At 37.9% G+C, this 16,782-nt stretch overlaps 1 protein-coding gene across 2 annotated transcripts; it reads left to right on the forward strand.

Annotated features, from left to right (window-relative positions):
* Nucleotides 1-683: 683 nt before the first annotated feature.
* On the forward strand, nucleotides 684-15,904 carry LOC144522559 (putative E3 ubiquitin-protein ligase HERC3). 2 transcript variants are annotated; one of them, XM_078257737.1, is made up of 23 exons: nucleotides 684-1,071; nucleotides 2,547-2,664; nucleotides 3,190-3,266; nucleotides 3,878-4,084; nucleotides 4,209-4,300; nucleotides 5,125-5,255; nucleotides 5,811-5,935; nucleotides 7,403-7,473; nucleotides 7,605-7,723; nucleotides 7,875-7,934; nucleotides 8,017-8,122; nucleotides 9,279-9,474; nucleotides 10,523-10,671; nucleotides 10,795-10,911; nucleotides 11,104-11,202; nucleotides 11,884-11,997; nucleotides 12,157-12,297; nucleotides 12,448-12,617; nucleotides 12,720-12,780; nucleotides 13,214-13,284; nucleotides 13,393-13,576; nucleotides 13,666-13,762; nucleotides 14,842-15,904. In XM_078257737.1, the coding sequence occupies exons 1-23, from the start codon at nucleotides 855-857 to the stop codon at nucleotides 15,057-15,059; spliced, it is 2,940 nt and encodes a 979-aa protein (XP_078113863.1). In that variant the 5' UTR covers nucleotides 684-854; the 3' UTR covers nucleotides 15,060-15,904. The 2 variants fall into 2 exon arrangements, with proteins under 2 accessions (XP_078113863.1, XP_078113864.1); XM_078257738.1 differs by lacking the exons at nucleotides 684-1,071; nucleotides 2,547-2,664 and having other exon boundaries at nucleotides 5,108-5,255.
* Nucleotides 15,905-16,782: the final 878 nt, after the last annotated feature.

Here is a 16,782-nt window from a genome sequence, read left to right on the forward strand (position 1 = left end):
AAAAACTATCAAACACAATGTAAAAACTTATGTTTTTTTTCTCAGTATCTGACTTTTGTCTGGTAAACAGAACGCCCCTCTGTTGGTGGGATATTTGGTTCTTTCCAGCTGAGCAATATGATTGTATAGGAATTCAGCCTTCTTGGAAGTATATTTAATACTACATTAATAGTTAACGTAATATTAGTATCCCTATGAGTAACTTTATCACTACTGGTATTCACACAAATCCACATCTGAATGTCTCGTAGAAGGGACATTCTAAAACGCTTAGATCACGGACCCCCATTTGAGAAGATTTTTTAAAACTTTTAGATATTTTATTACAGAACGTGTATGACACCCACCACCCAACACCAAATAGGCTAGTCATATTATGTCACCGTGTTACTTTGGGATGGAATTGAAAAAGTGACTCCTGTTTTTGCTGGGGACCCCCTGGAAGCCCCTCAAGGACCCCACTTTGAGAACTACTATTCTAGGAGACAAGTTCAGTAACATGCTGAGTGTGTGAGCTTTTCATCCAATTAACCCTGAGTTGAGTATTTCAGTAGTTTTGCCATTTACTCTATCAAATCATCAACACAGTCCAAATACTGTAGGCTATGCGTAAACAGCAGTTATTAGTCCGTTATCAACTCCAGTTTCCCTTTCGTTTTTCTTTTCACCTGCCGCTGACTCAGTGGGAGTGTTGTTTTCGTTTCATCATAGCTTATTATATGTTTAGTAGCTTAAGTTTTGTTTTCCGTTGCTCACAGCAAAGTTTGCATAATCAACCAATCAAATTTCGTTTCTGACTGACAGAGCTGAGGCATAAGAATCAGTTGTCGGTTCTCCAGAGCCACTTCACCAAAATGTTTTCATGGGGAGAGGACTGTGAGCAGGGCTTTCGGTTGAGAGATGGCTCAACTATATCAACAAGTGGAGGAGTTCACTTTTTAAACCTGAGTTTTGACATCACGGATGTGTCAGCAGGTCATAATGTGCTCGCCTTCGTCAAAAGTAATGGAGATGCATCCATCATTCGCACAAATGAGAGCACCGATGGGATAAGGGTCAGAGGAAAACAGAGTGAGTATTCATTTCATTTTCCTATCTTAACCATGGGCGTCGGAGCTACTCGCACTACTTTTCTTCTTTTTTTTAATTATAAGTTTAGGACCACCAAACTTTTTCCATGTTTACATGTTAATACATCCACTCAGCGTGTATATTGAGAGAATACCCAAATTAATGAAACACCACACCGCGTTTTCAGTGCTCGATGGTGTTTTTTGCCTCCAACGGCGCCTTCCAGGCAGCTAACCCCAACCTTAACCCTAAACATAACCATTGCCGCGCTGCCTGGGAGGAGAGGTCGGGGGCAAAAAACACCAAAGACCGTTTTCACTGCTACCTTGCACCCATAGACTGGAACGCGCACACACACACACACACACACACACACACACACACGGGAGCTCCAGTCCAGAGCATCGCGGTTTGAGAATATAGATCAGGGGTGTCCAAACTTTTTTTAAAGAGTGCCAGATTTTATAATGTGAAGATGCATGAATAATGGTCCCTTCTGAAATAAAAAATAAAAATAAAAGTTACATACAAATGCACTGATCAATAACAATTTGTATTTCATTGTCACAATTATCTTTTTTTCAACGCCACTCAGACATGAACAGATCTAAAAAAAACTAAAACAATTCTGCCTTACTTTTATATCTGTAGTCAGATAACCAAACGTACTGTATGGAATAGGCTACCTTAAACTTGGAAGTTGATAAATAGCTTAAACTCGACTTTAAACATGACTTATTATGAGTAATGCAAAGTTTTTGGCCTTAGGTCTGGGGCGTAGCACAAAATTCTGGGCCCTGTAGAAAGGCATTTTCTATGGGCCCCACAGCTATTCATTCTAGCATCTTTTTGGGCCCTCCTCGCATGAGGGCCCTGGGTACTCAGTCCCCTTTTCCCCCCCAGTCCGATGCCCCTCCCTTAGGTGCTGGTGATTCTTCTGCAGAAAGGATTGGAAGATGAGCATATTGTATTTTGGAGAATCCAAAAAATTCATTTAACATACATTGCAATTACATGCAAGCATAAAGAAATCCTAAAGTATAAATAAACAATGAGTGGTTATTATTAAAGATAGCTCTAATTTAGACATCAAATCAATAAATAAAAATATGTGATTTGTGGGCAACCACTTCCTCTGGATGAAAGTAGCCTACACAATGTACCCATATTTTTTTCTCATTCTTGTATAGCCAGATAAAAGTATCAAACCACTTGTTGAAAGGCAAGAGAATACAGGAAATGACATCTGCAATGTTAAAAAAATAAAAATGGGGGAGGACCCCCCCAGACCCTCCCTTAATATTGTCCTTCCCACATTTGCAATGCTTGTATGTAACACATGAACTGAGTCTGACCGATAATTTCCTTCTTACAAAGTTCTAACTAAAGAAAGTTTTCTTATTTGCAGTAATGGTGACATATAACCAGACGCATCACTTACACCTGCTGTGTTCCTGTGGTCTGTGTTCTTTCAGAATTTGTGAAGTGTAAAGAGAAGATTCAGGCTGTGAGTTGTGGTGATGATATGGTCACACTGCTGTCTGAGAGAGGACAAGTTCTCTGTGTGGACGCAACTCGCACTTACATTCCAAGGTAAGGAGCAGCTAAGGTTATGCTGCCAATCACTGTTCTGAATTAGCAACAAAATGTGTAAAATGTTAGAGATTTTGAACAATGTGACTGAAAAAATTGTCTTGCAAAATCTTCACTTCATCAGTAGTGTCAAACTCAATTTCACTAAGGGCCACACTGGAAAATGAGAATCAAATCAAGGGCCAGACATGTAAAGTTTATTGACATGCTTTTATTAAATCGAAAAAGTAAAATATCTTTGACTGTATTATTACATGTCTCATAATAATCATATCTTCTCACTTACAGTTTGGTTGACATAAAGTCCTAAAAAAGTCAGTAAAAAGTTCCTCAGCCATCATAAAAAAAAGTGCCCAAAAACTTTGGAAAAAGTGACAAAAACTTTGGAACAAGTGACCAAAACTTGATATGCGTGTCGGATGAAAATCTGCGAGGGGCCTTGAGTTTGACATGTGTGACTTGGATTCATGCTAGTCAGCCCTGATGTATTTGAGCTCAGTTCTTTTCTGTTTCTTGTTCTCTCAGGCCCCTTGAAGCTTTGTGTAAAATACCAGTTTCTCAGGTTGCTTGTGGGAGCCAGCATTCAGTTGCCCTGACCAAAGGTACAGTAAAGTACAAGTTGAAATGAGAGTCATAGGCAATCATTCATTTTACCCACAAATTACTGGTGCTGTAGTGAAGACCTGCTTATTCCCCTCCAACATTCAGTTAATCACCTCATCAAAGTTTGTATCCCACAACTGCTGTTTTTGTTTATTGTTTTTTTTTAAGATTATTTGTTGGGCATTTTTAAGCCTTTATTGACAGGACAGCTAAAGAATTGAAAGGGGAGAGAGAGGGGAAATGACATGCAGCAAAGGGCTGCAGGTCAGAGTCGAACCCGGGCCCGCTGCATCTTGGAGTAAACCTCCATATATGGGCTCCCGCTCTACCAACTGAGCTATCTGGGCGCCCGACAGCAGCTGTTTTTGTAAACCCTTTGTTGTGTTGACTGGGTAGGAAAAAAAACACCTGAGCCAGCATTGAGACAGGAGAGTAAAAGTTGACTCAAAGTCCAATAGGGGCTGAGATGAAGGCAAAGGACAAGATAATTTAATTATAATAGTCAAATCTGTTTATGTATTATTTAAAATAAAAAATAAAAACTGTGATTGCAAAGTGGTTCACAAAAGGCGAAGATGGAGGGTGTCAGTAAAGTGTGATTTCTCCACAGATGGTCAGGTGTATACATGGGGCAAGGACTCCAGGGGCCAGGGGCCAGCTGGCACCAATTCACCCCAACACCTCAGATCCCTGTCAGCGCTCCCCCTGGTCCAGATCGCTGCAGGGGGAGAGCAGAGCTTCGCCCTCTCTGTCTCTGGAGGTGTGTTCGGCTGGGGCAGAAACCACTGTGGACAGCTCGGGCTGGGAGACACAACAGGTAAAAGACAAAAGCTGTCAATATATCTATATAATGACAGCTTATATCATATCTTATATCATTTATGAAAATATGAAGTGTTTTTGTTACATGTAAAACCTAAATGTTCATTACTTTTCTACAGACAGACATGCACCAACTCCAGTTCATTACCTGAACTCGAAGAAAACTATTCACATTTCCTGTGGAAAGAACCACACTGCCATTTTGACAAAGGTTAGACAAAGAAAGTTGGCTAACAGTCCCATGTTGTAACCTATTACATTTTAATTGCTGGTATAAAAATGTATAAGAGCAAACTGTTATAACTTACTCTACAAATGACACTGAAATAATGGAATATGTTTTAAATAATTTCTGGCAAAAAATGTCAACTTCAACTTTATTGATATTGTACCCGAGGGGCAATTTGTGGTGCAGCAAGCCACACATGTAAGACAAACAGACACACAGCACAACAAACGATAACAACAAGGAAATTCACACTAAGTAGAGCACTGAAAAAATATCACATAATTTAAAGTGAATTAGGTCCTATAATTAAGGTGCCAGTTATTCCATCATAAAGTGCTACTGCGATAAAATCCAGAAAAAGTTTCCTGCCACACCAATACATGCCCACGCTCACAAGACCAGCCAGTACTGTGTGGTCATTTTACTTGTGAGCTCCACAAGTACAGCATGTATGTTCTATGGAGGTCTAACTCTACTCACTGATGAAAGATAAAATGCATTTAGGGATTCAAAGCACTGACCGCCAAATTCAACAGGCATGGTTGGATTATCCAAAACAAAGAAATACAAAACTGATCATTATTTTGAGGCAATCACACATCAGTTATTAATATTTTAATATTATTTTATCATACACTGACACTGATCATAACATATATACTTGGGAGTAGAAGCAAGATTAAAAAAAGGTTATTAATCGATGTTTTTTGTGAGAGAAAAATCCTCATCTTAGATCCCACAGATATGTAAATAATAATAAACAATAAGTGTGACTTTAAACTATAGTAGTGTGGTTGCTTCCTCAGACTGGTGCAGTGTTTACATTTGGCTCTGGCCAATATGGACAGCTTGGGCACAACTCATTCAGAGATGAACTACGACCCCGGCTTGTTGCAGAGCTCTGGGGGGCAAAGGTCACCAAGACTGCATGTGGACGGTACAGTACAATTATAAACTTAAAATTCAATTCAGCTTATTACCAATTGTGAAAAAAACATGGCCCCATGTTTTTGCTCACAAATGCCACAGTTAAATATTTCTTGAAATCAGTTTGTTAAGACCTCATTCAAACACTTCAAAATCACACAGAAAACAATGATAGAGAACGGCAATCCATTTTTGCATAGCTCTATTAGATAAGATTAGATACTTTATTAATGAGAATATTATTGAATATGAGGCTGTATATCTTAACATTTTGAAAGAAATTCAGATTACAGGAAAGGTGTGTGACTGCCTCTTCCTGTGTGTAATTCTACATTTGACTACAACTTTCAGCAACTGGCTCATATTCTCAGGTTGCATTTCTGTTCATTACACATTCCTTCTGATGATCATGCCCCCTTCTATCAACAGTAGAGAGTTTATTACACTAGCTATAGTCTAGTGAAATAGAGGCTTGGAGGCTGCAAAAAGAGGCTGTAAAAATGCTGAAAAGTCATTTTTGTTGACATTAAAATGCTGTTTGTGCTATATTGTTTTTCTCAATCAGACATCACACATTAGTGATGACAGACTCCAAGAGGGTCTACTCCTTTGGGTGTGGAACGCAGGGGCAGCTGGGACATGGAGAGGAGAGTCATCCGTCTGTGCCGCTACCTGTTCAACTGCCACAGGGTAACTCCATCTCTAAAAGAACTGATTCCAGTCAAGAAAAGTCAAATGTATTAATAGAGCACTGTATCCAAATTTAAAAAAAATATTACAAAAAAATTAAAATTAAATATTTCATGATTATGTTATTAATTAAGGAGATATAAGCATCATTGTAAAAAAACAAAGTGGGTCTTAAGCTGGGATTTAAAAGTGACGAAAGCGGGAAAGACCTGGCAATGAGAGGGAATTTTTATTGATTTGATCTGTATAGGTAGCTAGCTGACCAGTTAGCTAGTGAGCCAGCAAGCTAACATTAGCCAGCAGTACAGCAGCAGAACATCTCCAAGCTGCCCAGAACGATCTCCCCCTTCACGTTTCTCTTAACTATTCATTTTGGTGCTTAACCCACCTTTTGTCGGGTTAATTTAGCTAACTGTAAAGACAGCCAAACGCGCAGGGGGGAGAAATTCGGCAGGGAGGAGATTTTTGGCACGAACACCGGTAGCGCTAACAGAGACGCAGCTAACGTTGTGGATGGCTGCTGTTGTGACTAGATGCCTGGCTCTGATATGGCCTGTTTACCGACGCTTCATTAAACTGCCATTAGCATCGTTAGCATCTGGCACTGAAGTTAAGTGCTGGCCAGATAAGGATTGCTGTAATATTGGGTGGCTATTGGTTGGCTAGGGGCTAACGGTAACTAGCTATATATGTCCCAGGGGTGTTGTCAGCACTCATCCCGAATGAAGTGTCTTTACGCCAGGGCAGACAGACCAGGGTGTGCTAGCTAGTCGGCTAAATTAGCATTAGATTAGTCGTCTATCTATACATCTAACGTTAACGTTACTAGTGAACTTATTCGTGGGTTAGTCTGGCACTGCTTTTATCTGTAGTCAAAACAATCATACTACTAATAACTTTATGAGCGTGATGAACAATGTTGTAACCCTATGATGTTACCCACCAAGCATTAGCATTAACGTTAGCTACTTGTCAACCAACACATGTAGTAACGTTAAGCTTGATTGATATTGATATGTATCAATAAATAAGGTTTCTGTTGTATTACTGTGTTGCAAGGTGGCATGTAATTAATCAAAAAATGATGCCTTGTGGCAGAAAAAGCAGTATTACGGTTACAAGTATTTTTTTACTGTGACATTGTATGATTTACAATTACTCCTGAACATATCATCTGGGTGCCATGTTTTGACGGGAGTTACGAGTAACTAGAGGGTGAAAGGTTATATGACGCCACTGACGGGCGACTAAATGAAACGTGCCGTGTCTGAAAATAAAATAACAGATTTCTCTGGGTTTGCCATTTGGTGGAAACATTTGTAAGAACACAACTCCAAAAATTATATAACATAGGTATGGTGGTTTTTAGACATTTTAATGCAGAAATGTTACATATTGTACCTTTAAGAGAGTGACAGTAGTCTTATTTCAAGGATAGAGATAACTTGTATTCTATTATTATTCCAGACACCACTCCCATACTTAGAAACATCTACGCAGGAGGGAACTGTTCGTTTGCAACGTGCACACCTGTTCAGGTACCAACACAAATACGTACAATACAGACCATAACTGTGGGAGGTGTATTAATACCTTAACCCCAATCATTTTTCTACTGTAAAGTTATTTCCCTAAACGAAACATTAACTCTTTCTTGTTTCTTTCACAGGAAGCTGATGAGAAGTCAAACACTGACAGTGTCAACAATGTCAAACAGCACTCTATTGAGGACATGATTGACAAATGGGTTTCTAAATGTGATTTAAAATCATCAAAAAAGATAAAAAAGTAAGTATAATGCAGTAGCAGTTTTTATTTTCTCAATATATAACTGGTTGGTTGAATAGTGCAGTGTTTTATGACTGTTATTTCATTTGGCTCCTAAGCCATTGACGCAGTATTCTCAGTGCTATTGACTAACTGTATGAAAACCTCACAGGGAAATCCACAGGACGTTTTCCTCTGCATCCTGTATGAATCGAGTCTTCCTTGACCAAAGGTAAACATCATCTGTGCATGTTCTTCTCATCTTTGTATCTGATGAGTAAAATTACAAATAAATTCACTTGTTATCTTCACAGCAAAGATAAACATTTCCAGACCTCACCAAAGTACTCCGGCTTGAACTTGTCACTTGTGCAACCTGCTTTCGAGAAACTTGTGAAGAAAGATTATGTTTTGGCAGAGGTATGAAACTAAAATGTGACTATGTATGTTTGGTATCTGATCAGTAATTAACAAGGAAGAGTGGGAAGTTTAATTATAAAACCTTTTAGTAATACTCTACTCAGTTATTACCAGTGTTGGGCAAGTTACTCAGGAAATGTAATATGTTACTCTCTCCTTATTACGCCTTGAAAAAGTAACAATATTACTTAGTATCGTTACGTTACTCGTTATCTTACTGTATTTACTGTACTTTTGCAGCAAAATTATGACAAGCGTACGTGTCACGTCATCGTATAAGAAAGCCTACCTGGGACAAAAAATTATCATATATTATTCAAGTGACCAGTTATGGTTAAATAATGCTTATATAGCATGCACAATAATTTATATAGGTTGGGCTTTAAGTTAATGTCTACATGAAAACAAAGGAACAAGCAAACCTCTGCATGGAGTATATGGAGTCTTTTCACTGATCTCACCCTCTACCAAAAGTAAGTCATACGTTGGAGGATGGACAAATATAGTGGACAAAAAGTATGTGGACAACCATAACCTGTAAATAAACAATAATAACAGTTTTCTCATAATGAGATGGCTTGGCTGTGAACCTTAAGACATACATGCTATCAAACATCTTTATCAATCACCTAGTAATATTAGGAAATACCTTAATTAACAAGTAAACCCTTAGTTGATGTTATCAAGAGACGTTTGTTAACATTTGCCTAATGTTTAATATTGTATGATTAACTGTTAAGTGATGCTTATTACTGTAATAACTAATGTAAATAGCATCTTACAAACCATTAAACAATGAATCAATCAATACCTTAGTTAACATTAACAACATTTGTAAATGATAGTTAGACACTTTAGTTAGCTGTTATTTCCAGTTAGGCTTATTAGTAAATTAACTAATGTTAAAATAGACACCTTAGTTAACTGTTATTAACAGTTAGTTAAGGTGTATTACTGCATTAACTAATGGCAAAATAGACACCTTAGTTAACTGTAGTTAACAGTTAGTTAAGGCAATAACTAATGGTAAATAATGCATCAAATTCATGCTAATTAATGTACCCTTATTGTAAAGTGCATAATAATATTACAGTAATATATTACTAAGTATTAGTTACTGCCCAATACTGGTTATTACATTATATGTTCTCAACAGGTTGAGGCTGCTGTCCTGCACTTGCTTCTCTCTTTCGATGAGAATTCTGTGGGAGTGGAGGGGTTGAGGATCTTCCTGCTTCTCAATGAGCTCCTGCATGTGATCCAGAGACACAAACTGCTACTGAGCATGAAGCTCGCTGAGGCGGTCGCTGCTGCCATGCAAAGACTGTCTGCTGAAAGCCTCCAGGTCATAGGTACTGTGAGAGATAACTGTTTGAATGTTTGAGAGGTTTCAAGTAATAGGATATGGTGTGCTCATCCGACCTACAGTAAAACATGGACATCCTACAAAGCTATTGTGAAACCTAAAAAATCAAAAAGAAATGTTTTTAACACCCCAGCCCTGTCTGTTTTTTCATTTTAATAAGATGCTGTACATTCATTGTAATAAGTTGTGTCCATGTATGGAGTCTGGAGTGGGCCAATGTAATAATTATAGACTTTCTCTGATTATTATCAATTAATACAATCATGAATTGAAAAAAGCAACTATGAATTATACAAATGTGCATTTAACTGAGGCCAAGCAATTGGCCATTCTAAACAGGCATGTTTAGAACATGCATTGCACTAGTATTAGTTATTGAAATAACCAAGAGTAAAATTTGAATCTTTTTTTGTTGTTCTTGAAACTGTTTTTTAAATATATAGTGCGTAACTTTTTTATATGAATGAATGTCCGATACATTCAAGCCATTGCCAAATGAGTTGACACAAACTAATTAAGACTCCATTCCGCTCCACAAAACACTCTCTGTAATTCTCAGTATGGCTATGTTCAGAAAATGGTGTCGTCCGGCGACTTTTGCACGCAGAAAATTGAGTGAATATAATTACCTCTTCTGAAGAGTCCATCATGTTTTTTTAATGCTCCGTGTCCTCCTTGGCTACTAGCAACTGCGTGAAGGAGGGTGGGGGTGGTGCGCGATCACCGAAGGCTTGTATCATGTGGACGCGCCGACAGTTTTGTTGTCATTACTTAGAATTCCTCATGGGGGAGACAGAAACTACGCACTGTAGCTTTAAACTTTGAGTTGTTTGAGGCAAATAATTAAATGCATTTTTATTTTTCCTAATTCATAATTATTGTTTATTTTATGAATGTATTGATTGATTATATTTTAAGACAAGTAAAGTCTCATATTTAACTATAATTATTCTGATAGCACACTCCAGACTCCAGACATATTTATGACATCTGCTCTGACATTGTCTACAAATCTCCATGTTGTCTTTTTACAGGGGACTGGTGGGCCTCACTGTCATCCTCCACCATGGTTAGACATGTTAAGGTGTGGAAGCAGGCCCTCTCACTGATCCTGTCCAATGAGCCTGTTTCTCGCAACTCGAGAGTCAGAAACCTGCTACTAGTCCTCCAGTACATGTACAACGTTAGTATCAGTTGTCTTGATTTTTTTCCTGTGAATGTCTATCTCAGCTTTTCTACAAATAATGTTTTCTATTTTCCACCAATCCTTCAAATAACTAACTATCTAAATATACCTGTTTAAAAGGCCAACAACAGGATTGCAGGACGTCAGAGAATCCCAGAAAAAACTTTTTGTTTGGGGATTAGCGAAACATTTCTTTGCGAGGATTTGCAGAATTGGCATTCAATGTCAAAAATCAAGGTAAAAAACTATTAAACAAAATACTAATTTAAACCCATCTAAGGATGGCTGTCAAGTCATTCCCTCCTTCTCTCTCACGTTGTTGGTCACTTTTCATATAGTGTGCATTCATGTAAAAAACACCAAATCTTGTAAAAGCCTGTGGTCATCAAGTAAAAAAAACGTTGAGTAAATGATATGCTTTTTTTTCAGGATATGGATCATCAGCCACTTATCCTTTTTAACTTCCCATTTGTGATGGATCTGAAATCAAAGATAATGGCTTTTCACATCAATGCCATATGCACTCAGGTAACTTGAGCCTGGAACTTTACCTTATGTTAGGTAAACCATACAAACAATATTGTCAGGGTCGTCAGGAAATCTCCAATAAATCAACTTTGATAATTATGTATTATCGATTTATAGTTAGTTTTAATGTAAGAAAATGTTTGTCCTATTACATTAACAAAGGAGCAAAATGTTTAACCTGACAAACTATTTACGCTATCAATATCATTGTAATACTGCACTAATCAATATTTTTAATTACCAAAGGATCAAATAACAACGTGTAATGTGAAAGTCTCCCCCGCTCTACAGAAGCTTTAAGCATCTTTCAGCTCATTGTTTTGGTTTTACAGCCTATATCTTTACCGGATTGGTTCACGCTTGCCGCTCTTATCAACCTCATCTCCAGCAGCAATTAGCAGCTACTATTAATATTTCTATTAATAATATTTATAATATTAATATTTTTCCTAGGACTTGGTAGAGATCAAAACAGAAGATAGCAAAGGCAGAATATTGGCAGTAAGGTTAACCAGGTGGACAGACACAACACAACTCCAAATGAATGCTAATGTTGCTCTGTCTGAATGTGTAAATACTGTAGGCAAATGCAAATGTTTGCTAAGTTTGCAATAACAACTTTATGTATGGGATAATGTAGAGCCCGCCTTCAGGCTGATTCAAGACCTTCTAATTCCCCAGGTTACCCAGGAAAATCCTTATTTTGAACTGAAGCTGAAGCGAGCATCACTTTTGGAAGGCACCTTCAAACAACTGGCTTCTGCTGATCACAATGCCTTCAAGAAGCCACTCGTGGTAAATATTTAGTTTTGACCTCATGGTTGAAGCATAAGCAAATGTTGTACATATTTGTATCTTACCTTATTGTATCTTATAATCTTATAATTATTTTCTCACTCTCATCTAAGTGTCTACCTAACCTAACAGGAAGAATTATAACTTTGTGTCTCTCAGGTCTATTTTGATGAGGACCCAAAGCTCACAGAAGTCTACAAAAGAGACCTTTTTCACCACTTGTTTCTTGAAATGGTGTCAACTAAAGCTAGAATGTTCATGTTCAACGACTCCGAAACGCTGGCATGGTTCCCCTCCACAGTAAGACTTTAAATCCTACAGGAACCTTTGGCCATTGAAACGTAGACTCAGGGTTTACATTATTTAACATATTTCCTCAAATGATGATGAGCAACAATGGAACAATATGCAGTCACCATACATGATCATTGATTACTTTTATCAATACAGGCAACAGAAGAGGACAAGACAAAATTCTTCCTGGTTGGGGTTCTGTGTGGATTGGCCTTATACAACAACAGTGTCATACACTTCCCATTCCCACTGGCTCTGTTCAAGAAGCTACTCGATGTAGAGCCGACACTGGAGGATATGGTGGAATTCAGCCCAAGTGTTGGAAAGTCAGTAGCCTATTCATCTAAATTTAGTAATACACATTTTTGGTTTTATATTGGTGCCTGAATATTTGAGTTCTTTATTTCATTTTTTATTATGTATTTAAGGAGTCTGCAGTACGTCTTGGACTATGAAGATGACCTAGAAAACCTGGACATGTGTTTCTTGGTTGGTGTTTTACTTCTTTTTTTTTTTTATTGCCAGTAATGTGTCTTGTGCAATTAATCAAATTCTGATCGCATTTTCGATTTCGGCTCCTAACCATCACAAAAATCCAGTAATCCAGAAAAAGTTAAATTACATTTTGCAAGTAAACTCTTATTTTGTCTCGTGTTCAGAAGGGGAATTCAAAACGTTCAAATGGGAAAAGCATTAAGGGAAATTTCACAGTTTAAGGCGTTTTCACCGTTGCTTTGTTTAACTGTTAACTGTTTTTTTAAGTTCAATAAATTCAACATCTTTCCAAAGGTCAATGATTAATCGTGTTAAATAATGTTGAGTTTGAATGTTGATTTTTAATAAAGTTTATCTTTCTTACAGTATTCCAAAGGTTTTGCAGCGATACCACTAACTTCCTATCTCTCTCATAATTGATTAACAGATTAACTGGAATGAGACAGACATTGACCTTGATCCCCGAAATCCTGGAAAGGCTGTGACAGGTCAAAATAAGTAAGACTTTAAATATATTTAAATCAAAGTTGTGTATGTGGCCTGCAGCCAGATCAGCTCTGTCTCAGAGAAATGTTTGTTGAATTGAAACTTAAATGTGCTAAACAGGAAGGAGTTTGTGGATGCCTACGTGAGTCATGCCTTCAACACATCAGTGGAGAGTGTGTTTCAGGAGTTTAAGCGGGGCTTCTTCCAGGTGTGTGACAGGGATTTAGTGAAGCTGTTTCGGCCAGAGGAGCTGCAGCTAGTGTTGGTGGGCCAAGATGTCTATGACTGGGCGAAACTGAAACAGGTACTGTTCCAATCACAAACTCCTCTTGTTTTCATTGCAACTGATTTACTACATTTTCACATGCTTTCTAAAAAAAAAACTTTAATTAGAACACAGTGTGGGATCTTCGTGTTGGCTACCCCACCAGGCAGATGTTTTGGGAGGTTTTTGATGAACTGACTGAAGACCAGAGGAAAGATTTCCTTTGTAAGTATTGTACCTAATGTTAACAGCTTTTAATTGCAAAGGCCTTTAACCAAACAAGTGATATGTGCGCCTTTGAAAAATATATTCTTTTTACAAACAGCATTATGGTTAATTGTGGTAGTGTCCTAGTAAGCCAGCATAGACAGAAACCGCGCATAGGAACTTTAACACCTAAATGGAATGCAGCCATTATTAACATAATTCGTTACCTGTGCTTGAAAAGTCAAAACAAATATTTGTAAGAAGTGAGTTAGGAGAAAAATGTATCCAATGTATTATCATTATGTAAGGGTTAATGCCCATCGAGGTGTCCATTATCAGGAAGTAATGGACCACAGGGAGCATTAACCCACTTATACCATGGTCAAATGCAAAATAATTATTTTTAATGATCTTTCTTCATGCAATTTGCAATCAAAATCTAAAGTGTTTTCAAACAATAACTCAATTTCCCTGGTAACACATGAGGGTTTGACAAATACCTAGAACAATCATTACTATCTCATAAGGTTCTTATGCAGTGGAAACATTGTTCACTCCACATGCGTCTTGAGGGACCACTTGTGATCGGATTATGTTTTATGAAACAAAAAATAAGGTTATTGTCTACCTGTGGTGCTGGGGGACCTCTGTGCCTCTGACACGGCCGCCTTTTCTAGGCAATTGCGGTGCTCAGAGCTCCAGACTCAGCGAAATAAGAGCAGGCAGCACCCATACAAAAACACCGACACATCACCAACAGTACGATAATAACATCCAAAAAACACAATTCACTCTCAGTGGTTTCTGTGACATTATTTTAATAATTAATACATTTAGAACGGTAAACAGACAGTTTCACTGGAACTTCTTAGTAGGTGTCCTCTCTTATCACATTTTAATGGACCACCTGCAGCCAATCAGAATCGATTATTCACCTAGATTATGGTATAAAGTTAATTATCATCCATCCATTCAAATAAATAAATAAAGGATCTACTATAGCTGCTGTGCTAAGCATATGATGTTGATGCACAAAGATGGTAATAGACAAAAAGTAACTTGAAGATCCCTACTTTCCCTCCACGGTTGTTCTACAGGGTTCCTGACTGGTTTTAGAAGGGTTCCTATTCTTGGCATGGACCAGGTCCAGATGAAGGTTCAATTTATGCAAATCCAGGGCGGTCAGCACTACGATCAGCACTTCCCTAGTTCTCTGACATGTTACTCTATTCTGGACCTGCCCTTATACTCATCCAAGGAGATTATGCGAGACAGGCTGACAGAGGCCCTGATAACAGAGAGAGGATTCTTGTGATGGCGGACCAACAGCTGTACAGGAGTGTGTACTGTATCTATGCTGGGAAAAGGTGGGCCTGATTGCTATTTTAGGATTACATTCCCTGCCCTACCTCAGTATTAAAACTAAATCACTGTACTGAATACACATGACTTGATGACTTTAAAGTGTGTACATTGAAAAGGATGACCAAATTTGCAGCCATTCTTCCTTAGCAGCGCTACGGTATAGCAGCATAACAGAAGGCACTTTAAAGCTCTATGGGATTTTTTTTGTTTTGAAAATAGAACATGTTGTTTTTTAACTGATAATTTAAGATATTTATGTTAATATCATGATTTTTTACATCTTCTCAGGAAACGGAAACGGAAAAGTTTATTAGGTACACTTGCTGAATCTAATGCAATCCATTACAACACTATCTTCTATACAACACTATCTTATCTTTGTGAAGATTATTAATGTTCTAGCTGATTATGTGTCAAAAAAGGTGTCAGTTAAACTGTATGGTAATGTTGGTGTGTTTCCAGTTTATGGTTCTGTTATATAATTGTATTGTATATTGAGAACAGTAAATGGGGTTGGAGAAAATATTGTTATGACAGTCGGATAAGCCAATAGTGTACATTAGGGGTCTATTTAGAAAATGTTCAACCTTTGTTTCGGAAATTTATGTTGCACTCCATTCCTGCAAGGGCCCGTTGTTTTATTGTTTTGTCATGACTGTATATTTTGTTTGCATATCATACCATGTAACCAACAAATTAGAAACAACTTATTGTTTTTCACAAAATGTTTAAACTATATACAATATATATTCCTCGATTTGTAATTTTCTGAAAAAAATGCAAAGTTGTCTTTCACTGAGGTGGACTGAGTCTTCATTACCTTTATCTGTTTGCAGGCTGCAGGCAGTGACATAAATGCATTCTTGGTACTGCCACTAGATGACGCCAAAGTCAAAACATGTCAAATACTCTCCAATTTTAAGGATACAAAAACAATAATAGGCTACATATTATCTCTTATGTTGAAATGGAATGTCTAACTATTGTAGCAGGAACTACCACAAAGGCATTTTGAATACTTTGCCAAGTATTTATATTTATACTTGACATCAGGCCTGATTTGGCGTTGCTACTGGTGTGTGGCTGTTTCCTAATCTGAAAAGTGTGTGTGTGTGTGTGTGTGTGTGTTTAACTATATTCGTGGGGTCCAAAAACCGGGAGTCCAGTATATTTGTGGGGTCCCGACAGCTTTGTGGGGCCAAAATGCTGGACCCCACAAGTTTAAAGGGCTGTTTGAGGGTTAAGACTTGGTTGTAGGATTAAGGATATAATTAGGTTATGGTTAGGGTGAGGGCAAGGGTTAAGGTTAGGCATTTAGTTGTGATGGTTAAGGTTAGGGTAAGGGGCTAGGGAATGCATTATGTCAATGACGGGTCCCCACAAAGATAGTGCCACAAACCTGTGTGTGTGTGTGTGTGTGTGTGAGAGAGAGAGAGAGAGAGAGAGAGAGAGAGAGAGAGAAACCCAAAACCCCATATAAACCCTATCCTTTGTATAGTGTGCAGGTTGCAGGCAGATATAATATTGAAAGAAAGAAAGGGACCACTAGATGGCCCTGTTATTCTGCAGGTTGGCTGGTTAGATGAAACAAAGAGCAGCTGGGATGAGATCATCCATCAGACTAATGCATATATTTTCAATATAACAATGCTTGAACTCTAAAACAAGATAAC

This window comes from Sander vitreus, chromosome 8, assembly GCF_031162955.1.
Source record: "Sander vitreus isolate 19-12246 chromosome 8, sanVit1, whole genome shotgun sequence".
Lineage (NCBI taxonomy): Eukaryota > Metazoa > Chordata > Actinopteri > Perciformes > Percidae > Sander > Sander vitreus.

What these genes read in the sequence shown, in the direction of transcription:
- LOC144522559 (XM_078257737.1), top strand. Translation starts at nt 855, where the DNA reads ATGTTTTCATGGGGAGAGGACTGTGAGCAGGGCTTTCGGTTGAGAGAT. An exon ending in TCATCAAAAAAGATAAAAAA is followed by an intron (nt 7,724 to 7,874) that starts GTAAGTATAATG and finishes AAAACCTCACAG; the next exon opens with GGAAATCCACAGGACGTTTT. An exon ending in TCCTCCAGTACATGTACAAC is followed by an intron (nt 10,672 to 10,794) that starts GTTAGTATCAGT and finishes CCTGTTTAAAAG; the next exon opens with GCCAACAACAGGATTGCAGG.